Source organism: Bombyx mandarina, chromosome 01, assembly GCF_030267445.1.
Source record: "Bombyx mandarina strain Sakado chromosome 01, ASM3026744v2".
Lineage (NCBI taxonomy): Eukaryota > Metazoa > Arthropoda > Insecta > Lepidoptera > Bombycidae > Bombyx > Bombyx mandarina.
This window is the reverse complement of record NC_143208.1, coordinates 2257653-2277311: the sequence shown is the minus strand read 5'-3', so window position 1 is coordinate 2277311 and position 19659 is coordinate 2257653. Positions and strand designations below refer to the sequence as shown.

Genomic DNA, 19659 nt, shown 5'->3' with positions numbered 1-19659 from the left:
CAGACAACGGGCGCAACGCAAAGCCGCCGCCGCCCTAAGCACATCCTATCAGATCCTTCCGATCCACTCTCGATACTTTTAGGAATTTTAGGCACCCCACCGGTCACTGTTCTCGTGTGAGAGTTCGACATGCAACCTAACACGTTGACACAATCCACTGAGTTTCTCAGCTTTCTCGTCGGATTTTCTTAATGGTCGGAAATTTCTCAATAGATTCAGCGAAGCACTGCATACTTACCAATCCGCGCGTAGTTGAAATAGCCTCTTAGGCTACCAGCGATTAGGTAGGAATAAAGCCACAACTGTGTACTTAGGACTATACTGAGAAATGACCATGCGTTCCGGATTGAAGGGTGGGATAGTCATTATAGACACCAATTCAGTTATCGGCCACAAAAAAGGATAACCTTTAAAATTTAACGTGACAATTTAACTTTACTGCGAGTAAAGCACGTTCAAGAATACCGCGGGAAAACTAGTCGACTATGCGTCTTGTTGTAATTTACGTAATTTAATTTGATAGACTAATAAAATTAAAACTTTGGTTTTATACTAAATTTCGGTAGCATTGCGTGCTATCGTGTAACGAATCTAGTAAACATTTTTGGCGAAGTTCTATTTTAATTAAACATTTTAGAATATTATTTTCACATAATTTTTTTTCCAAAGTTAGTGCTACGAGTAATCACTATTATATTTCAATATGATACCTCGCTTTGTGCTGGTATCAAATAAAAAAATATGCTCTGTGTTGGCAGGTTCGTTTGACGGTTTAAAATTACAATATTGTATAGTAACCGGCAAACATCTTGAGCAAATGACCTTGACTGCGCAGAACCGAATTTTAGATCACTTTGATGGTGAGGGTGAGGCGCGACGGCAGGGGAAATCGTATCGAGCGCGTTACCCCTTGGCCACAGCCGAGAGCGGTGCGAATTGCGGTGCGTCGTGAGGCGCGGCAAGCGGGAGCGGCGAAAACAAATGGTAGACAACCTATGAAGTATGCCACAGCTACTGGCGGTGCGTTTTGCGGTGCGTTGCGAGGCGCGGTGAGAGGCGCGTGACATCTGGCGGCGACGAGCTGCGCCATGTGCGAGTGAAACAAATGTACTAGACAATATGGAGGCGGCCACAGTTCAGAGCGGCGCGCGCGGCGGTGTCGGTGGACGCATTGAGGCATCGCGCGACCGAAACAAATCATTTTGTTTTTACCGCGCGTTGAGCTAATAAAATATAATGGATGTGGAACAATTCATTAGTGAAATACTGAGTAGACCAGAAATATGGATGTCAAAACATCCACATCATAAATATAGGCATGTTATAAAAAAAATTTTGGACGAAATAAAACAACAATTTTCTGGTACTAATGGTTTCCTAGATACTCTTGGATAGGATTATTGAAATAAAATTTGAAATTTGAATTGATTTCGTATTCTAGATGCTTGAACCGTTGCTCGATTATTCCGTCTTGATCTGCGTACGCTATTGTGAATATTGGAGTCTCCAAACTGGGAAACAAACTGCTGAAAATCTGCATCTCTGTCTCCATCACTTTCTTTTAAGGCACGAAACCTTTATAATCAATGTCGCGTGCTTTTTGTTTGCCTTTACACTTTTCGTAAAAATACGAAATTTATTAGTTAGAATACCAAACGCGTACTGAATTGTGACACTTGCCCGGGATAATGTTTTGTCGAAAATTATTTGTTCCGCATTTAAACCACCCGGTGGATATGGGCGCATCAAATAATTTTTAAGAGGATAGGCTTTATCAGCAATTAACACGTATGGTAAATTGAGATTTGAACCTGGTAATCTCTGTGAAGGTTGAATCTATTAATAATCTATTTATCGGGATAGTTCTTATATTCCTAATATAATACCTAGTAAATAGGGTGAAATTCGCCAAGTTCTCTCTTTTTCTAACTGGGTGCGCTCCTATTCTTGATTGAATAATATCTTCAGCTAAGAACGCACTTATTTCAAGGTAATATCGTGCCACTTTTGAAAGGTAAATTTGATAGGGATTTCTAAATACGTGCACGTCTGACGCCGCCGCCGTCGCAACTAGTCTAGCTGTGGCATACCCCCGCAAATAGCGCCGCTCGCCGCGCCTCGCAACGCACCGCAAAACGCACCGCCAGTAGCTGTGGCCAGGCCCTTATTGGTAGATCAGTCGAACCTTGCGCCCCGCACCGCGCCCTCGTTCCGCTTGCTCCCAAAAGTACGCTTGCGTACAGTGAAAAGTCTATCGTTATTAATCGTTAAGTTATTTGTTATAATTGCTTGTTGACTTTGTTGCCATTGCTATTTGTTGAGTGTTTGTTGATTTTTTATAAAAAATACACTATGCCGCGACAAACTGGTGTAGTATTCAAAAGAAAGGGTAGAAAAATTGTGTACGACGTATATTGCTTCATTATAAAACAGGGAAAAAATGATATGGAAAAAGTAAAACAGACTTCGGAAGCAACAAAATCATCAGTGAGTACTGTTACGTCCATTATTAACGAAGCTAAAGGCTCTGGCTTGCTCGCCGTGTTTGGGACTCCGGGTAAGAAAAGATCAGGGAAGAAGAAAGTTACCGGAATGGATAGTTTCGTTCAATCTGTAATAAAAAGATGTAATCATAATAACTACATAGCAAGCAGCGCAACTCCGTACCGTAGAAAGGCTTCGAAAAATTTAAAGAAGATATACATTTTAATGGCTCGGAATGAAGTTTACGACGAATTATGAAAGAGCTAGGCTTCAGATGAAAAAAAAAACAGAAAATAATCGGAGGCTGGTAATTAAAAAAAGTAACAATCGATTACTACGAATCGAATATCTTCAAAAAATAATTAATTATCTATAGACAAAAAAGAAGATCGAACCGACCGAGTTGTAAACTACACCGATGAGCCCTATGTCGACTCATCACGATGATGGCGACTCGGGTGATGAAAACAGTGATGATAATGATGGTCAAGATTATGATAACGAAAAAAAAATTACAAATAGCAGCTTCGCTTCAACTGAACCAACACCTGGCAACAGCTCTAGTTTTGACTTAATAGAAGGAATGTCTATTTTACCCCAAGATTAAATTATTACAATTATTAACCTATATTTTTTGTTGAATGTTTAAATATATAAATAAATACATATGTTGATTTTAATAATTTAACTGCATTATGACGCAGAGTAAATAATGTTTTTGCACGTGAGTGTACCATGCGCAAACTTACCCCCACTACGTCAACAAATGCTCAAGAAGTTTGCCGGCTATTATAACAATGGGATAATATTCTGTGATATCCTTGAAATTCGGATACACATATCTTATCTATAACCATTTCTAGACTTTGACAGATGTCAAACACGTTTCCCATTTGTGTTTTGGGTATTGTCATAGATGATGATACACTTATATTTATGGGTATTGTTGACAAGTAAATCTTTATAGCACGTTCGTCTTATTCTACAAATAATGTTTCAATAATTTACGTATGTAGCTGAAAAACTAAAAAAAACATGCCTAAAAATAGCAAACCGAATTATCTAAGTTTTTTTTTATACTCTTGATATAGGTCAAGGAATTAGAACGAATTTTGAACTTCAATGAATGTAGGCATTCGTTCCTTGATGCGTGTACAAATTTTCAAGTTTATCGAACGTCAACCTTCAAAGATTCCGTTATATACAAACTTACTAAGCTAATAAACGCGTGTTAAAAATAGAAATTCCATAACCGTTTTAATACCTGACTACACAATATTGTCTTATAAAAATATACGGTAACACAATATTCAAATTACGACAATTAACACCTCAGTCGCGTCCTTGACTACGAAAACTAAAATTATAAGAAGCTTTAGATTATAAACGAAAAACGAGCATTAAAATTTGTGTTAATTTTATTATTTTATAACCACGAATTAAAAAAGAAAGTGAGAATTTCGCTTGTTAAAGACCTCGTTCGATACAGAGTTTAATTCACCTCTTCATCTATACTAATATTATAAAGAGGAAAGATTTGTTTGTTTGTTTGTTTCGAATAGGCTCCGAAACTACTGGACCGATTTGAAAAATTCTTTTTCCATTAGAAGCCGACATTGTCCCTGATGAACATAGGCTACTTTTTTAATTATTTTTTTATTTTATTTTTTTGGTTTTATGTGTGTTTTAATGTTTCCGAAGCGAAGCGAGGGCGGGTCGCTAGTATTTTATAAATTGAAAATAATTATCAAGAATTTATGTAAGTTAAATAATCATTTTTGTAATAAATGTATTGCCAAAAAATTAAGTAACCTCATGTTAAAAATTGTACACGCACTCAGCACATTTCACTGCAATTAAAACTGCTACATTCATATCATACCGTTTGCTATGGCAGCGTTATTTCGGTGAGTTTTTGAGTGGTAATTTGCTGCTGTCCAATTGAACACTTTTTTAACTTGTTCCCCATTAAAGGCAACTCTTCCTATCTCTAACCTCCATAGGAAAAAAAAACGGGAAATAGATCAGGAAAATTTTGAAGTGAGTAGCATGCGTGATCAGCTAGTCTCTGTTGCCAGTGTGAAAATATTATTAGGGGTATAAAATAAATCCGAGAAACCTACCTCCAGTTACGGCGAAGCACTCACCAACTCTTTTAAAAGGAATACTTATACTGTCAAAATAAGTCTTGCTTCATAAAATTTCCAAATTTAATAGTAAAACGTAATTTATAAATTCATGTGACGCGTATCATCGGTTAGCGCACATAGATCTGATTAATAGACGTTGCAGAAATTTTAGCATATTCTGGTAGAATAGTTTTAGTAAAAAAAACAATGTTAGTGAAGAAAACAAAAACCCAAATAAAACAACAAATTAATGAAAAAAAGTTACGCATTTCTGATCAATTTAAAAAAAATATTTTACATTATTATTATTATTATACAATTAATATTTCTACAAATTTGGAAGCACTAAAATTCAGCACGTTCAACACTTACAAAATGACTTCTACAATGCTTACGTATCTAGGTCACGCATCGTTACCATACTGCGCATACATGAGCGATATCAAAAGATGAGCCGATTGAAATTGACAATACTATTCTAAGCTTCTGCTCCTGTCAAGCGATTTATAAATAATCCTAAGCTTTTGTTGTATTCAATAAATTGCATTTGTACTATAAAAAAAAATACCTACATTTTACCTGACACATTTTTTTACTTCCAAAAATATTATAGTACTGTTAAAATTGAATTGTTGGAGCTTGATAAACTCGTTATCAGACTGCTAATAAAAAGGATTAAAGCCATATAACATCTTTTGACAGTCATAGGACAACGGATTACAAAGCTCCATTATGTAATTATGAATAAGACTGTTAGTCTATGACAGGAAAATTTGGTAGTCCATTGTAGTGGCAACTTTTACCAAAAGCTATTCACAATTTAAGATGAATAAATTCTAATTCCGTTACATGATTCAAATTTTATCATTAATAAATATAAAACTTTTTCTAAATTTGTAGAAATATGTATAAAATATAACATTTTTCATTTTACAATTTTGGCATAGCTAGCACACATTACAGAATAATGTCTAGTTTAAAAGTATATAATAATGCCTTTTACATTTTATTTCTATAGTTTGTTTTTTTTTGAAGTCGATTTCGAAAATGTATGTGTTAATAATGCGGCTCGTATATTAAAGCTAAAACGTACACAAAAATTGATTTCTTGAAACTTGTATTACAAAAATTTACATGCATAAAAATTTTTTTTTTAAAGAACATGAATTAAGCAAATTATTTAATGGCAATAATTACAATCTTTTAATGGGAACATTTGCTTTTTTTCTAATTAGTGTCAGAATTGGTTGTAAATAAAAACCGCCATTTTATCTTTATTTAAAATTCGTAAAAAAAAAAACATTTTTTATTTATGAAACTTTCCAATCAGAACAATAATAAGTTTTATCAATAAGTTACATGCATTCCGTTTAAAATAAGGACGATATCTTAAGAATCATGCGAAATCATAAAACAATTTTTGTACTAATATACATTAAAAGATTATTGTAAAAAAAATACGTCCATTTAAAAGAATCACTTCAATATAATGTCAAATTTGGTGAGAACCATTTCTTTTGCTGGGAGAAGAGAACAGTATAGTAGGTATTTATATAGACAAAAAAATCGTAAGTCACAAAACAAAACCTATATTTTTGGCATCGTCAACTTAGTCCGTGTGTTATGTTAGTATAATTGACATTAACTTTATTTAAATGTACAGTCTGATACACAAATTAAGCGAAATTTACTATACATTTTTAATTTGCAACCGCCTGTATGCGCCCCAAATAAACTTCAATGTGTAATTTAAACTTAAAAAAATAAATGTATATATGTATATATATCGTACCGTTTTTTCTGACTCACATCTATATATATATATATATGTAGGATTGGTAAGAATGCAACATATGAAAAGTGTGGAACGGAACGTTAAGTTGTGAGTGAGAGAAAACGGTAAGAAAGGGAAAAGAGAATGAGAAACAGATTAACAGAGAAAAGAAAGATAGCTAAAACGATTGAAATGAGCAAGGCGTAAAAAATAGTGTCAGTTAATTTTTTATTATTATAATAAATAAGAGTTTAGAAAAGAAAGGTAGTAGTGCAATAGTGATGTAATTTTTTTATTTTTGTGTGTCAGAATTCCAATTCTAGATATATATATATATATTTAAATATCTATATACTACTTTCGTTTTTTTTAAACTAAAATTGAAAAAAATCCCTTGCAGATGATTATAGAATGGAGCTTAGCTGCGTGTGAGGGTTTAAAAAATTTCCTATTAGAGAATAATAATTAAATTACAAATATTTTGAACCGCTTACGAGTTATCCGGTAGTATTTGCTAAATAAAACGTATATACACACATACGCGTTCCTTAAATTTACAGCTAATAACATGTCGGTATTCTCCTCTTCTTCTGATCAACAGAGAGCGAGCGAGACAGGGACATATTTTTGTCAAAAATGAAGAATAACATAAAACATGATAATAATAATGATATAGTTATTGATTTGAACAACTTCTAAATGCTCTTTAAGCACTAAAAGCAGTAAACAGGTCATGTTTCGAATTTTCCTCAAATAAAAAAAAAAGCGTGTTACGATTTATTTCGTAAAGATTGTGACAAAATTGACTTGAAATCAAACTGATATTTTTTTATTGAAATTTAAAAATGTTACCCTGAGTAACATCTAAGCGCTCGGTATGCGTTTGAAACATAGAAAAAGCAACAAAAAGTTCAATAATATGTAGAGCTCTTAACAATAAAATACATAAGTTCTCATTATCTAAGTATCTAACAGTTGCATTGCTATTAAACTACTTTGACATAAGTTGTTATTAATATTATATATATTATATAACATTTTAAATAAGATGTTTTTATACAGTTACGAGTTAATTGTGGTGAGATTTCGCTAAAAATAAGTAAAAAAGAAGAATAAAAAAGAATTTTAAATTTTTTTCTAACTACCGAGGGTAGATGTTACACACATTGACAATAACTGTAAGATTCGCTCTTTTACCGTGTATGTGTACGAAGAGTGAAATATATAGCGCATGAGGTGTTTTAATTAATTTTAATATCGTTGCGATCCCGTGGTTTCGTTTCCTCGCATCCAAGCCGGACGCGATTCCCGTTGGGTTAATCTCCCACGCTGCTGTGGGCGGCAGTGCGTCTCCTGTAATATATTAATTAAGATTAGATATATATGTACAGGACAGGATATTCATGCATTTGATCAAATTAACATCACAGATAACTAATCAAATCTTCTTTAATAATTTTATGACTTAAGAAATCACAGATGAACATTAAATACGTGTATTTTCTACATGGATTTTCAAGTCAATCGGATGCATGGTTCAGTAGTTATAACGGAACATCCGTAAAACCACTGTAGATTTATATATTTACTACGTACATTTATATATATTTACTATGTACATTTATATATATTTATATTTACGAAAATTGCGCGGACGGAAGAGAATGAAATTTCCTACACTTATAGAGAATATAGAGAAGGAGTGCAGAATGTTAATATTTATTTCAATTATACATTAAAAATACATTAAATCGATAATAATAAAAATTACACACACTACCATATATTTGACACACACACGCATGCATACTACATATTTGTTTATTGTCAAACTTTTCTTATTGTAAGTCTGTGGTCAAATCGAGAATATATTAAATATTGTTTGTCTTTATTATTAATTGTCTTAAGTGTAGTCTTGGCGAAATCTGTGAATATATAAGTTTAATAGTCTTTGACAATAGAATCATAATTGTGTTACAAACTTTAATTTTCAATTAATTATAGTCGAATTTCGACTACCGGGATACCACTAGTTAGTATAGATAGATGATGATGATATTAATTTATCCCTAATGGGTGAGGCAAAGGACTTTTGTCCATACAGACAGGTTAGTATAGATAGATTGATTTTGAAGTTACCTGTCAGCAGCCATTAGAGCTTGGTGCGCGTCACGCTGCGCTGACACTTGCACTAGCTCCGCGACTGTAGCTGCTTGCTGCTCCGCTAAAAGAAACAAAATTACTTTCTTATAATATTACTAGCTGACCCGGCAGACTTTGTAGTGCCCGAATCGATAAATAAAACACCTAAACTTTTGTATAAAATAAACTTAAAACAAACAAACGGAATCAGTCGGACGGGGGACACAGCAGAGGAAAAACAAAATTGTTATTTTTATTTAATTCCGAGCATTTTCATATTTATCTACCTTTTAAACCTTTTCTGGACTTCCACAAATAATTCAAGACCAAAATTAACCAAATCGGTCCGTCCAGCCGTTCTCGAGTTTTAGCGAGACTAACGAACAGCAATTCATTTTTATATATATAGATAACTAGAAATATATTATTATAACATAATATATTAAATAATATATAATATAATATAACTAGAAATTTACTGGCTAGTCACATTCAAACACAAAATTTCTAGGGTATGGATATTTGTATATAACCAAATACTTTCTACTGTCTGTCTATTGTAAGTTTTAACTTGGTTTATAATATTTTTAGCTTCTATATATGTATTTATATTTATAATAAAAAAATAAAAACCTTTCATTATAATTGCAAATGATTTTAATATGTTTTAATTATATTGGGCAACAAAAAAAAAAAATGATTTTTTGTAACAAAAGCAAAGTGGAATGATCAGAGATATGATTTACTGAACCAAATGATTTTATGATTTTAGTGTTTATATGAGTCGACTATTATCAAAGCCGGCAATGTGACTTTTGGACAATTTTTGGTAAATCAGAAAAACGAATTATTGACTTTGTATTCCATTGGCAGTCACAAAACTCTTCTGAACGACATCTTAGATAAATAACAGGTTAACTATTAACCTTTATTTAATGCAGGTTTTGAACCGTATTCTTTGAAGGAGACTATTATATTCAAATCAATCTGTATTGACATATCAATAACATTTTTTTGTCCAAATGCACAGATTGCCACCTTTGATAATAGACGACTCATATGTAATGCATGCACAAGAAAACACCACAAGAATTTTATATTTCTATTTGATCACTAATTTTCGATGGATCATCATCAAAACCGAAATACGAAATACAAACAGTAAAATATACTATATATAATAATGAAATAGACTAATGATGTTTTCTTGTGTTTGTTTGTTTAATAATAACACCGTAACTACTCAACAATCGAAAAACTCATTTCGTTTAACAAAACAAAAAAAAAGAAAAAATGGATGCGCGTTCGTAGACCTCGTTTCATGAACTATGACGTCACAGTACTAGATTTAACACAGCGGATTTTGATTTCGTATAGTCAGATATATGAACTGTCGTTTATGTGTCCGTGAGTCGAGTAGTTACAGTGGCTGCGTGGTGGGCATAAGCCGCGCCAATAAAGAAACTAATCGAAAATGGCGTCTATGTACCTGCACTGACAGATGGTAGGGTCAACAAATAAAAAGAAAGATGGAATGAAAAAGTTGTTTATAGTAAAAAAATATAAAAAAAACAAATGAGAATGTACTTTAATTTGCTTTATGCCATGGCAGAGGGGGAAGTGTCTCATCTGGGATGCAACTTGCGTAGACGCTTTTGCTGCCAGTGAAAGTGAAAAAACTCGAACTCAACAACAAAGTCAGAATCGATATTTTTTTTGCATGCAGTACGCGCCGTGTGCGACTAAAGACAGCAATAGTTTAGAGTGAGAGCGCATGATCGCCGCCGCCATTTTAGATTCGTTTCTTGATTGGCGCGGCTTAAACAAGTGTTACCGGAGAGCGGTCTTGTTAGTCTGCGTTCGAGTCGCGCTAGTCTGCGGGCTGTCGACTCTCCCCTTGGCTCTTCTCGCGCACGTCTCTGAGCCACTAGACGCGCCCACCGAGCTTCGAACCACAACTGCATAGCGTCGCGTTCGTCTACGTCGCACGCCGGACCGGCTGTATGATTCGTTACTATAGATTTTGTACCAGCGATTCTTCTATAGCCTCGTATTTATAGTTCGATTTCTTGTTGTTACTAATTAACATATTGACTGCCATGAAGGTCACCGGTGCCCTACGCGGCGCGTCTTTCCCAGAGTTTACTAAATATTCCGGCGCTTTATTAAGAAGATCGAAGAGCGATATAATTACTGCAGTACGCCGCGTAGAACACCGGTGACCTACATGCCAATCAACGTGTTAATGATCTGAAGTTTCAAATTCTAGTAAAATATTCAGCACCGTAAATTTGTATTATTGTTAAGTGCTAGGTAGAGGTAGCTATTTCAATTACAAGTCATTTATTGAAAATTTTGTTACTACTAATATTAATAAGTTTACCTCGTATTGGCTGTTACTAAATACAGACAAAAATTGGATAGCATTTACTTGACACACATTTGTGTAACAATAATGTATGATATTTCATATTTTTTAATGTATTAATAACTCTGGCTTTTATTTAAAAGAAGACATTTATAATACAGTATTTCTGATAATTTGCACATTTTTTTAATTTTTTTTCGCTAATACAAAACCATAGTATGGCTTTGAGATATTATGTTAAAAATGAATGTCACTGTGTTTTGAGAACAAAGCAATTGTCTTATACTAAAATAACATCTTTTTTGGGATGTATTTTTTTTTGAGCAAATATATTTGCTGGTAATTTATTTATTCTAAAAACACAGTTCGTCGTAGTTTTTTTTTCGTGAGGCATGGCTATGACTGCAAAACAAATATGATGATTAATCACTAACATTTTCAAGCCATGCAAGGATTCGTACACAGATTCTTTCCTAGTCTATATAAATTGGACATGATTTGTGTGACATTGCGTTATGATATTGAATACACGTGTTATATAAATGCATAACTTACCGTGTGACCAAAGCGATCAGACTATCTTTATTAGGAGATTTTAATAATATATTTTTAGATAACTTTGAAAAAAAAAAGTTTATTTTATTTAACTAAACGATTGTCTAGTGAGGTTGTGTATGTCCTATATTTGAAATTGTGAATTTAACATTTTCTGCTTTGTATTCCTAATTTATAGCTGGCAAATAGTTCAAACTAACTAAGATGTGAAGATTATAATGAGACTAGCCGTATTCGCCCGCTTCGCTGGGCATTTAAAATTAACATTATTATTTATTGTCATCATTATTAGGGAGTCCAACACTCATGTAAATATTAGCCTATCCATTAAGTACATGTATTTTCTACATGGATACCAAGTTTCAAGTCAATCGGAGGCATGGTTCAGTAGTTATAACGGAACATCCGTAAAAACCACCGTATATTTATATATTAGTATAGATTGGGTTCTCTGTGAGCTATATTTAATTGACTCCCATAGAGCTGAGAGCATGGTGACCGTGTATCCAGTTATGATATTGGAGATTTCTGAAAATACTCACGTGGCACTCGCGGGGGAGACTGCTGCTCGTGCGGTGGGGTGGGGGGCGTATATCCTGCAGGCCGAGGGGGCACAGGTGGCGCCTCCTGCTGTAGAGCTCCAGTCGACTTGTGAGCGTTCGTGATCCTTTGCTGAGGTTCCTGTATTCATATATCGATGTATCACAGTTGATTTCTATTCAACTACCCAATTTAACTTGCATTATTATTTGTACTATTTATTACATTTAACTATTATGTTTCATTTTCAAATACGTTGGGAACATTACACTTTTTTTTTGCTTAGAAGGGTGGACGAGCTCACAGCTCATCTAAAGTTAAATGATTACTGGAGCCCATAGAAATTTACAACGAAAATACGCCACCCACCTTAAGATATAAGTTATAAGGTCTCAGTACAGTTACAACGGATGCCCCACCCTTCAAGCTGAAACGCATTACTGCTTCAGGGCAGAAATAGGCGGGGTGGTGGTACCTACCCGTGCGGACTCACATGAAGTCCTGCCACCTAAAAATGTATTTTTATAACAACGTTTATCATGCAAGTGAAGCGATCATGCACGATTACTTAAGTGAGGAGAGACATGGTATAAGCACAAGGACATGCCAATCCAGAAACTATGAAATACACATGACACTAATGATAAAGGTAGATGATACGACAGTAATGGTGGACTATTCAAAACAGATAGATAACATAATATAAAGAGACGGTCTTTCGAAACATATCGACGCTTGAAAGGCAAACGTGACTAAGCGACAACGACTGCTTTATACATAAATGATAGGCAATAACCATATTCGATGCAAAAAAATATATATTTCAAAGCCTATTAAAATCACGTCAACCTTACAGCTAGATTCGTTAAAAAAAATTTTTTTTCAGGTATTTAAACTTTAAATTAGTCTACTGTAAAGTTCACGCATTGTCGCTTAGTCACGTTTGCCTTTCAAGCGTCGATATGTAACATCTCTAAAACAAAAAGAAAATAACGTTATCAAGGGAGGCAATAATTAAATTAGCATTTCGTTGTTTTAGTGTTAATTTTCCACAGTCCGGGTCTGGTAGACGCACTCGCGGTCTCAAGGTCGTTTATTCCTCGCAAGAGTTTATAGAGTTTGCGTTACATTGCGTGCTACGTAAAAGCTATCAAAACTACCAGCAAAATGTCTTCGTTTTGGTTTTTTTTTTTTTTCCAATAAGCTTTGTAAAAGAACTCTAAGCTGTCACTCAATTTAACTGATGTACAGAAGTAAAGATAATTACATTTTAATTATTACTTGTACAATACGAGTATTCAACAAAACACAAGACAAATGAGATGTAAGTTTCCATTTTTATGCATGAATCTGGACAGGAAATATTAGTTTTGCTATAATAATAATATTTAACTAATAATAAATGTTAAATTATTTTGATTTGACTTTTTGTTAATAAAAAAATATATAAAAAAAAGAAACAAAAAAAACTTATAATAATATTTTAAAATATGTTGATACATTTATTACGATTGAGACGACTCCACTATAAGCATACTAAAAAAATATCAAAATGTATGATTAAATCGACATTTAACAATCAAACATTCAACAACAACAAAAACAACAACAACAACAAGACAACAAGAATCGCTGACGACAAAGAAAGCGTATTCCGAAACAACGAACTACCAGCTTGATACAACACATAAGCTTACAGAATCGTAGATGATAAGATCTAACGTAAATACTGAAAACGATGTGACGCAAGCTATGCGAAACGTATAACATGAGAGCGTGCATACTGTGATATACTCGACTCGACACACGATACTTTTATATCGATTAAATTATCGATTTTCCGAAAATCGATTTTAAATCGCCTTTTCGATTTGGCATTGGGTTATGATTTTTAAAAGTATCGCGTGTTCAGTCCCTTTGGCATGCCACTCACGACAGATTCAAATGCTATGCTTACGTGCCACGTCAGCTCCGGCTCGGAAACCCACTGAAAATTCAACTTTTGTTAGTCTACCGGTGTCCTATTCTACGAAAAATTTAATAAATAAAAAAAAAAAGAAATTTTGAAAATTTGGAAACGGGTAACTCTTTTACATATTATGCAAGTGTATAATTAAACTGTTACCAGTAACAAAAATTTTAAAGTTCAATTTCAAATGTAAATATAACTGTGATTTATGTGTTTTTCTTAACAATTTCAATGTTACTCTCCTCCAAATGTTTTATAGACAAAATTAAAACAGTGCCAAAAACTATTCCGACTCCGTGTTTAACTAAAATTAAAGCCAAATCGTGGACACCCTTCTTTTTGTTAAACTCCAATACCGTTTGGGTTATAATTTGTACAATATTCACATTTTCAGTGTGATTTTTTCATTTGTTAAATGGAATCTTAGTGTATATTAGTTTTTAACAATCAATCTTAATATTCGATACATTTTTAATGTAATGGAAATGTTCTTGTGCATCTATGCAATGAACGGTGTGCATTGCAGTGACAATTATCACACAATTGATGTCAGGTACCCTCTGCTTGCTTTTAGTGAATATGTTTATATGATTAGACGAGGATATTATGAGCTCACCTTATGTCGCGGTCCGAGTCTACGATTTAGATAACTCGATATGCTCTTCATTATGCCCTTGCTTCGCCTTTCCCTCGCGAGTTCTGGGTCGGAGAATGAAGGGGTGACTTGTATGGGCATAAGGGGAGGAGAAGGTCTCGGGGGTGGTGGCGGCGGTGGAGGCTCCGGCAATACCGGCGGAGGAGGTACGGGTGGAGACATGCTGCATGTAGGCGATGCACGTATTCTGCGGTTGCATTTCCTATTGGCACGAGGACCGCTGCCGAGTCTCTCCAGGACCAGTCGTCTTACTAGCTCGGTCTGTTCCTCTCTTTCTCGCTTTATCTCTTGTACTTTATCAGTCGTGTCCTGCGCCAGCACGGGACTCATCGGTGATATGGAACTTGCCGAGCTCAAATTGATCGACATTGATACGTCACCGCTTCGTGGGGACTCCAAGTTGCGGGAATTCGATCTGTGGAAGGTTTCGCTTGCGGACCTGCAGATCGCCGGAGAATAGAGCCTTATCGAACAAGACCCAGAGAAAGGTATGGAATTCGGAACTATACTGGACATAGTTGACTCGGAGATCAGCGGCGGCGAGGCCTCCTCTAAAGACTCAGTCTTGTCTACTTTATCTATCGGGGAAGATACCTCCGATAGACTCAGTCTCCCTATTTTCAATTCGGGAGTTGAGCTTACGTTTGTTATGCTATCACTGGTTTGTTTCTCGCTCGTCGACCTGTCGCTTGGATCGGTGTCTGTATACTTTAAGCAGTGCGGCGGCGACTTTAACTCGCCTTGAGGTTCTGATACGGCCTCTATTTCAGCGCTCGTTTCGGTGATCGGCTCCTCTTGACGGACGCTAACTTCTTGGCTAGCGGGCTTCAAAACGGTCTCCGAAAAGGTTTTTTCGATGAAATTCATCGAACGATCGTTGCTCGGCGAATACGCGTAGTCGTCGTCGACCAGCTCCATGTAGCCGTAGTTCTTGGGCGTGAGGGGGCTCTCGAGGGACGGATCTTGTTCTCCCTCGTCGGCGAACTCGAAATGTTCTAACGCGTTCGAATAAACTACCGGTTCGGTGGGGCTCGTCTTGCCGCATACGTGCGACGCTACAGCTGATATGTTCTTGGCTTCGTGTACCAGCTTTGGCCCGCTCAATGTCCTGGGATTCTTGCTTCTTTTCCTGTCGTCCTTCTCATCAAAACCACAGTCATCTAATACTCCACTCTCGGCTGCCCAGTCCGACAGTTCGGTTTCGGTCAAAGCTAGGGTAGTCGCATCTCTACACGACTCTGAAGATTCTGACTCTGCAGCCACGACTGTCGGACCAGTCACAGTGGCTGCGGCTGATACTTTCTCATCGTTGTCTTCGGTACAACTGTTGACAAGCATCAAGCTATCTAACTGTATCAATTCCCCACCTTCGTCGTGCACTTCGACTCTTGGTACGGCCTGGTTCGGTGCCGTGGCCGTGTGTGATGAATCCTCAGAGAGCGAGTCCGATTCTAAGTCGAGACGTCCCTTGTTGCCTTCGTGTAGGGTATCAGAGCTCCAATCTTTGCAGAGCGGTGAGTCTATTTTAGTTAATAGATCGACGGGCGCGTCGTTGCATAAGTTCTTAATGATATCGGGCATTGGCTGCGGTTTTATATCACCATCAGCGGTTTGAAAGCTGACGATCGGTTTCTGTGGCTGTGCGATTGAAGAAACTGGAGCGGGATGCAGCAACTTCTGAAATTCTGTTATAGTTGAACGGAAAGCTTCGAATTTATTGTCTATTTGGGAAGTGGAGTCCGATTTTCTAACGGCAGGCGGGGACGGTTCCCCTAAGAGGTACTTTCGCTTGAGTTCGAGGGCTCGTTTAGTTGCGAGTCCGCCAGCTGAGCGAGTCCTGCTAAGAGGGTAGTCCTGAGGAGGCGGAGGCGCTGGAGGTGTAGCCTCCGTGACTAGGATGGCAGGAAGCGAAGGCACCGGTGCCGTTTCTTCGCGAGCGAATTCGCTATCGGTCGACACTTCCGTCGCGGACGAAACTTCCTCGTCACTTGACTCCTCTTCACTCTCCTCTTCTGACTCCACCTGATCAAAAACTACAAGTTAAAAATCAATTCTTTGTAAATCATCATGATTTTAGAGAATACACATTTTGAAAAGATTTTCAAATCAAGAAAAACCGGCAATACGTCGGTTATAAAAACGCTTGTCAATTTTTGCTTTTCACAATATCAAGACTGCGAATAATACCTAATTTAATGATAAAAACTATGTTAAAAGTTAAGTCTAAAGAAAGGTGCGCTGCAGAATGTCCGGTGTTTTCACACTAACTTACCGCCTTGTACACTAGATGGCACACTACGTGATGTATTATCATATTATATTATAATATATACAAATTATATGGGACTCTGTCAATGAAACAAGCGACATTTACTGGATAGATGTCTCGTTTTTATTTAAATTATGCGATATCAATTGTTTCTCGTTTTCAGAGGCATAAAGACAGATCTGTTTCATCAAAAACATATTTTTGTATTTTTCTTGGAGGAGTCTTAACTTTTTTTTTTAGGATTGAATGATTACTGGTGGTCCGACGGCTTTACCAGTTTCACCGGGACAGGTGGGTGAGCAAAGGCTCAGCCAGAAGGGGTGGGATTTGCTACAGCTGCCCGAGCGCCTCCGAAAGAGACTTAACCACTCAAGAGCAGCTGCTTCGAGAATGAATCTACTACCGGATCGGAATCGCGACCCGCTGAGAAGATCAGGCGAGAGACTCAGCGGGCTGATGCATGGGTTAGGTTGCACGGCGACCTTTTTGTCGAGTTCGACGAGTATGGTTATCGGGGTCCCTAAGCCTGCTCCTAGTGTTAGAGCTAAAGGCGTCCAATGCAAAGGTTATTGGATCTGATGGATCCGTAAGGACGTGTCTAGGGCGGTGTCTTAACTCTCCTGTAATGCCTTCATAGTTTTAATTTATTTTGAAAACGATACCAGATTGTGTATAAAATTGATTTTTTTCTTTCTGACCTTATGGGTCTCAATATCAATATTTGTTTTACCTTAACATAATATTTAGCATACTTGTTTCATGGACTATGTATGTATTGAAGAAAAGAAAAAAGTACATTCCGATATAAAACACACAAAACGACATTGAGTTATTTACACATAACATACATACGAATATATAATATGTTGTGTATTTACATAATAATATACTGGTGTATCTAATACATATTTATTATATATTTTGTCAGATAAAATCAGTTTTAACGGTGCAAGTTTAATAACACAACAAACAGTGCTGACATGAAACTCTTTTGTCCGCTTTTTACACTTCTTACAATATTTAAGGAAGCGTGTATGACCCCAAGCAAGGATCACTTCTAGTATTATGTGTGTCGAAATACGAACACATACGAATAGATATGAGTCACATTTCAATGATAATGGTTACTATCTATTTAGGGTCATCTGCGTTGGCCATTCAAGACGTTGTCTACTTAAGGACGGAGCTATTAGGATTCCCGTTATTACTATTCGTGAGTAACATCTACTATATTCGCCTAGGCTCAAATGTTATGACGCTGGATAAATAAAATTATTATCCTTCTGGAATACACTTCCGTAATTTATTTATTTATTTAAAAAAGTACTGCCACATCACAAACATTTAACATTGAAAATAACTTGAAATATTTAATTTATGGCCTGATGATGATGATGTGACAATAATGGCGTAGATAACATTGGCAATTGGTAATTGTTAGGGTAGTGCTGGGAACCAGAGCAGTTACAATTAATCTGCTATAAAGCAGTCACACGTGATTTTATGAGCAATAAACATTTGCAAATCATATAAAGACGCCAAATTGGAAGGGGGGTATTGATCGTGAATTCGTGCACGATAGAGTTATATGATAGGATCATAATAACAGTCAAGACCAATCAAATATAACAGTTGACGCGAAAGTTAAAACAGAAAACAATTAAACACTATGTTTAGAGCTTTAGGGACACGTTAATCACACCGAAGAGAAGTTGAAAGTACATTTATCAAAGATTATAGTGACGTCAGCACTGATGATGTCACCATTTGGATATAATATACTAGAGCACCTCATTCTCAGTATTATAACACTTACAATTTACAACTGATTCAAATAAATAATAAAATAATCGAATGGTTTAGAAAATTGTGAACATATTATATTGAGTGATAATTAATATATTATATATTGAATACATAAATACATTCAAAAGCGCCATCAAAGACTAGAAAGTTTACTGTTTTATTTAACAATAAATTCAGTTAAAACAGCTCTTGAAAAATTAATTATAAAGTACATAACACGAGTGTTATGCGTGTACGATCAAAAACTAAAATTTTGTTCATAAAAAAAAAACTGATTGAATTATGAGTAAATGTTGTAGTAATATGACGTACTTTTATTTTTGTTTTTTATTGCTTAGATGGGTGGACGAGCTCACAGCCCACCTGGTGTTAAGTGGTTACTGGAGCCCATAGACATCTACAACGTAAATGCGCCACCCACCTTGAGATATAAGTTCTGAGGTCTCAGTATAGTTCGTACGATAATACGTTTAATTAATAAAACAGTAAACTTATGAAGACGGAAGTTAGTGTGAGCAAACTACACTCTTACCACGCTTTCAGCCGCCGCTCCTTGTTATGGATAGCGTGAATGAATAAGCACATGCTGGAGGATTGAAATTTAATTAGAAATGGATAATTTTCATAAATACTGTCGGCTTTTTTAGGGAAACGTAATAAAAGCAAAAATTTAGACTTAATAATAATAATAATTTTTTATTATTATTATTAAATATATTATAAAAAAAGTACATTTTATTTATTTTACATTGACCATGGCTGGTCTTGAGCCAACATGGACTTCATTCCAGTGCCTCAGTATAGGGCAGCAATAGCGACTCCCTATCGCGGCCAGGAGGCTGTTAATGTATGCAAAAAAATCTTCGGAAAATCTTTTCTATGTAATGGAATTCTTCGTTGTGAAAAGAATTCTGATTGCTTGCATTATTTTCAAGGGAAATTCTCATTTTATAGTGTATTGCACAAAT

The 19659-nt window shown here is 35.6% G+C and overlaps 1 protein-coding gene across 4 annotated transcripts in view; it reads right to left on the bottom strand.

Moving 5' to 3' along the window:
• Window positions 1-7588: 7588 nt before the first annotated feature.
• Window positions 7589-19659, bottom strand: part of Mical (Molecule interacting with CasL) — a 79472-nt gene continuing 67401 nt past the window's right edge. For 2 of the 4 annotated variants that reach the window (XM_028178932.2, XM_028178958.2), the window contains exons 23-28: window positions 14578-16638; window positions 13950-13979; window positions 11995-12133; window positions 10364-10528; window positions 8527-8611; window positions 7589-7740 (exon numbers count right to left, since the gene is read on the bottom strand). In XM_028178932.2, the coding sequence (XP_028034733.2) occupies window positions 7704-7740; window positions 8527-8611; window positions 10364-10528; window positions 11995-12133; window positions 13950-13979; window positions 14578-16638 (2517 nt within the window). In that variant the 3' untranslated portion in view covers window positions 7589-7703. The remainder of the gene's footprint in view (window positions 7741-8526; window positions 8612-10363; window positions 10529-11994; window positions 12134-13949; window positions 13980-14577; window positions 16639-19659) is intronic. The other 2 variants (XM_028178949.2, XM_028178941.2) reach the window with 2 other exon arrangements.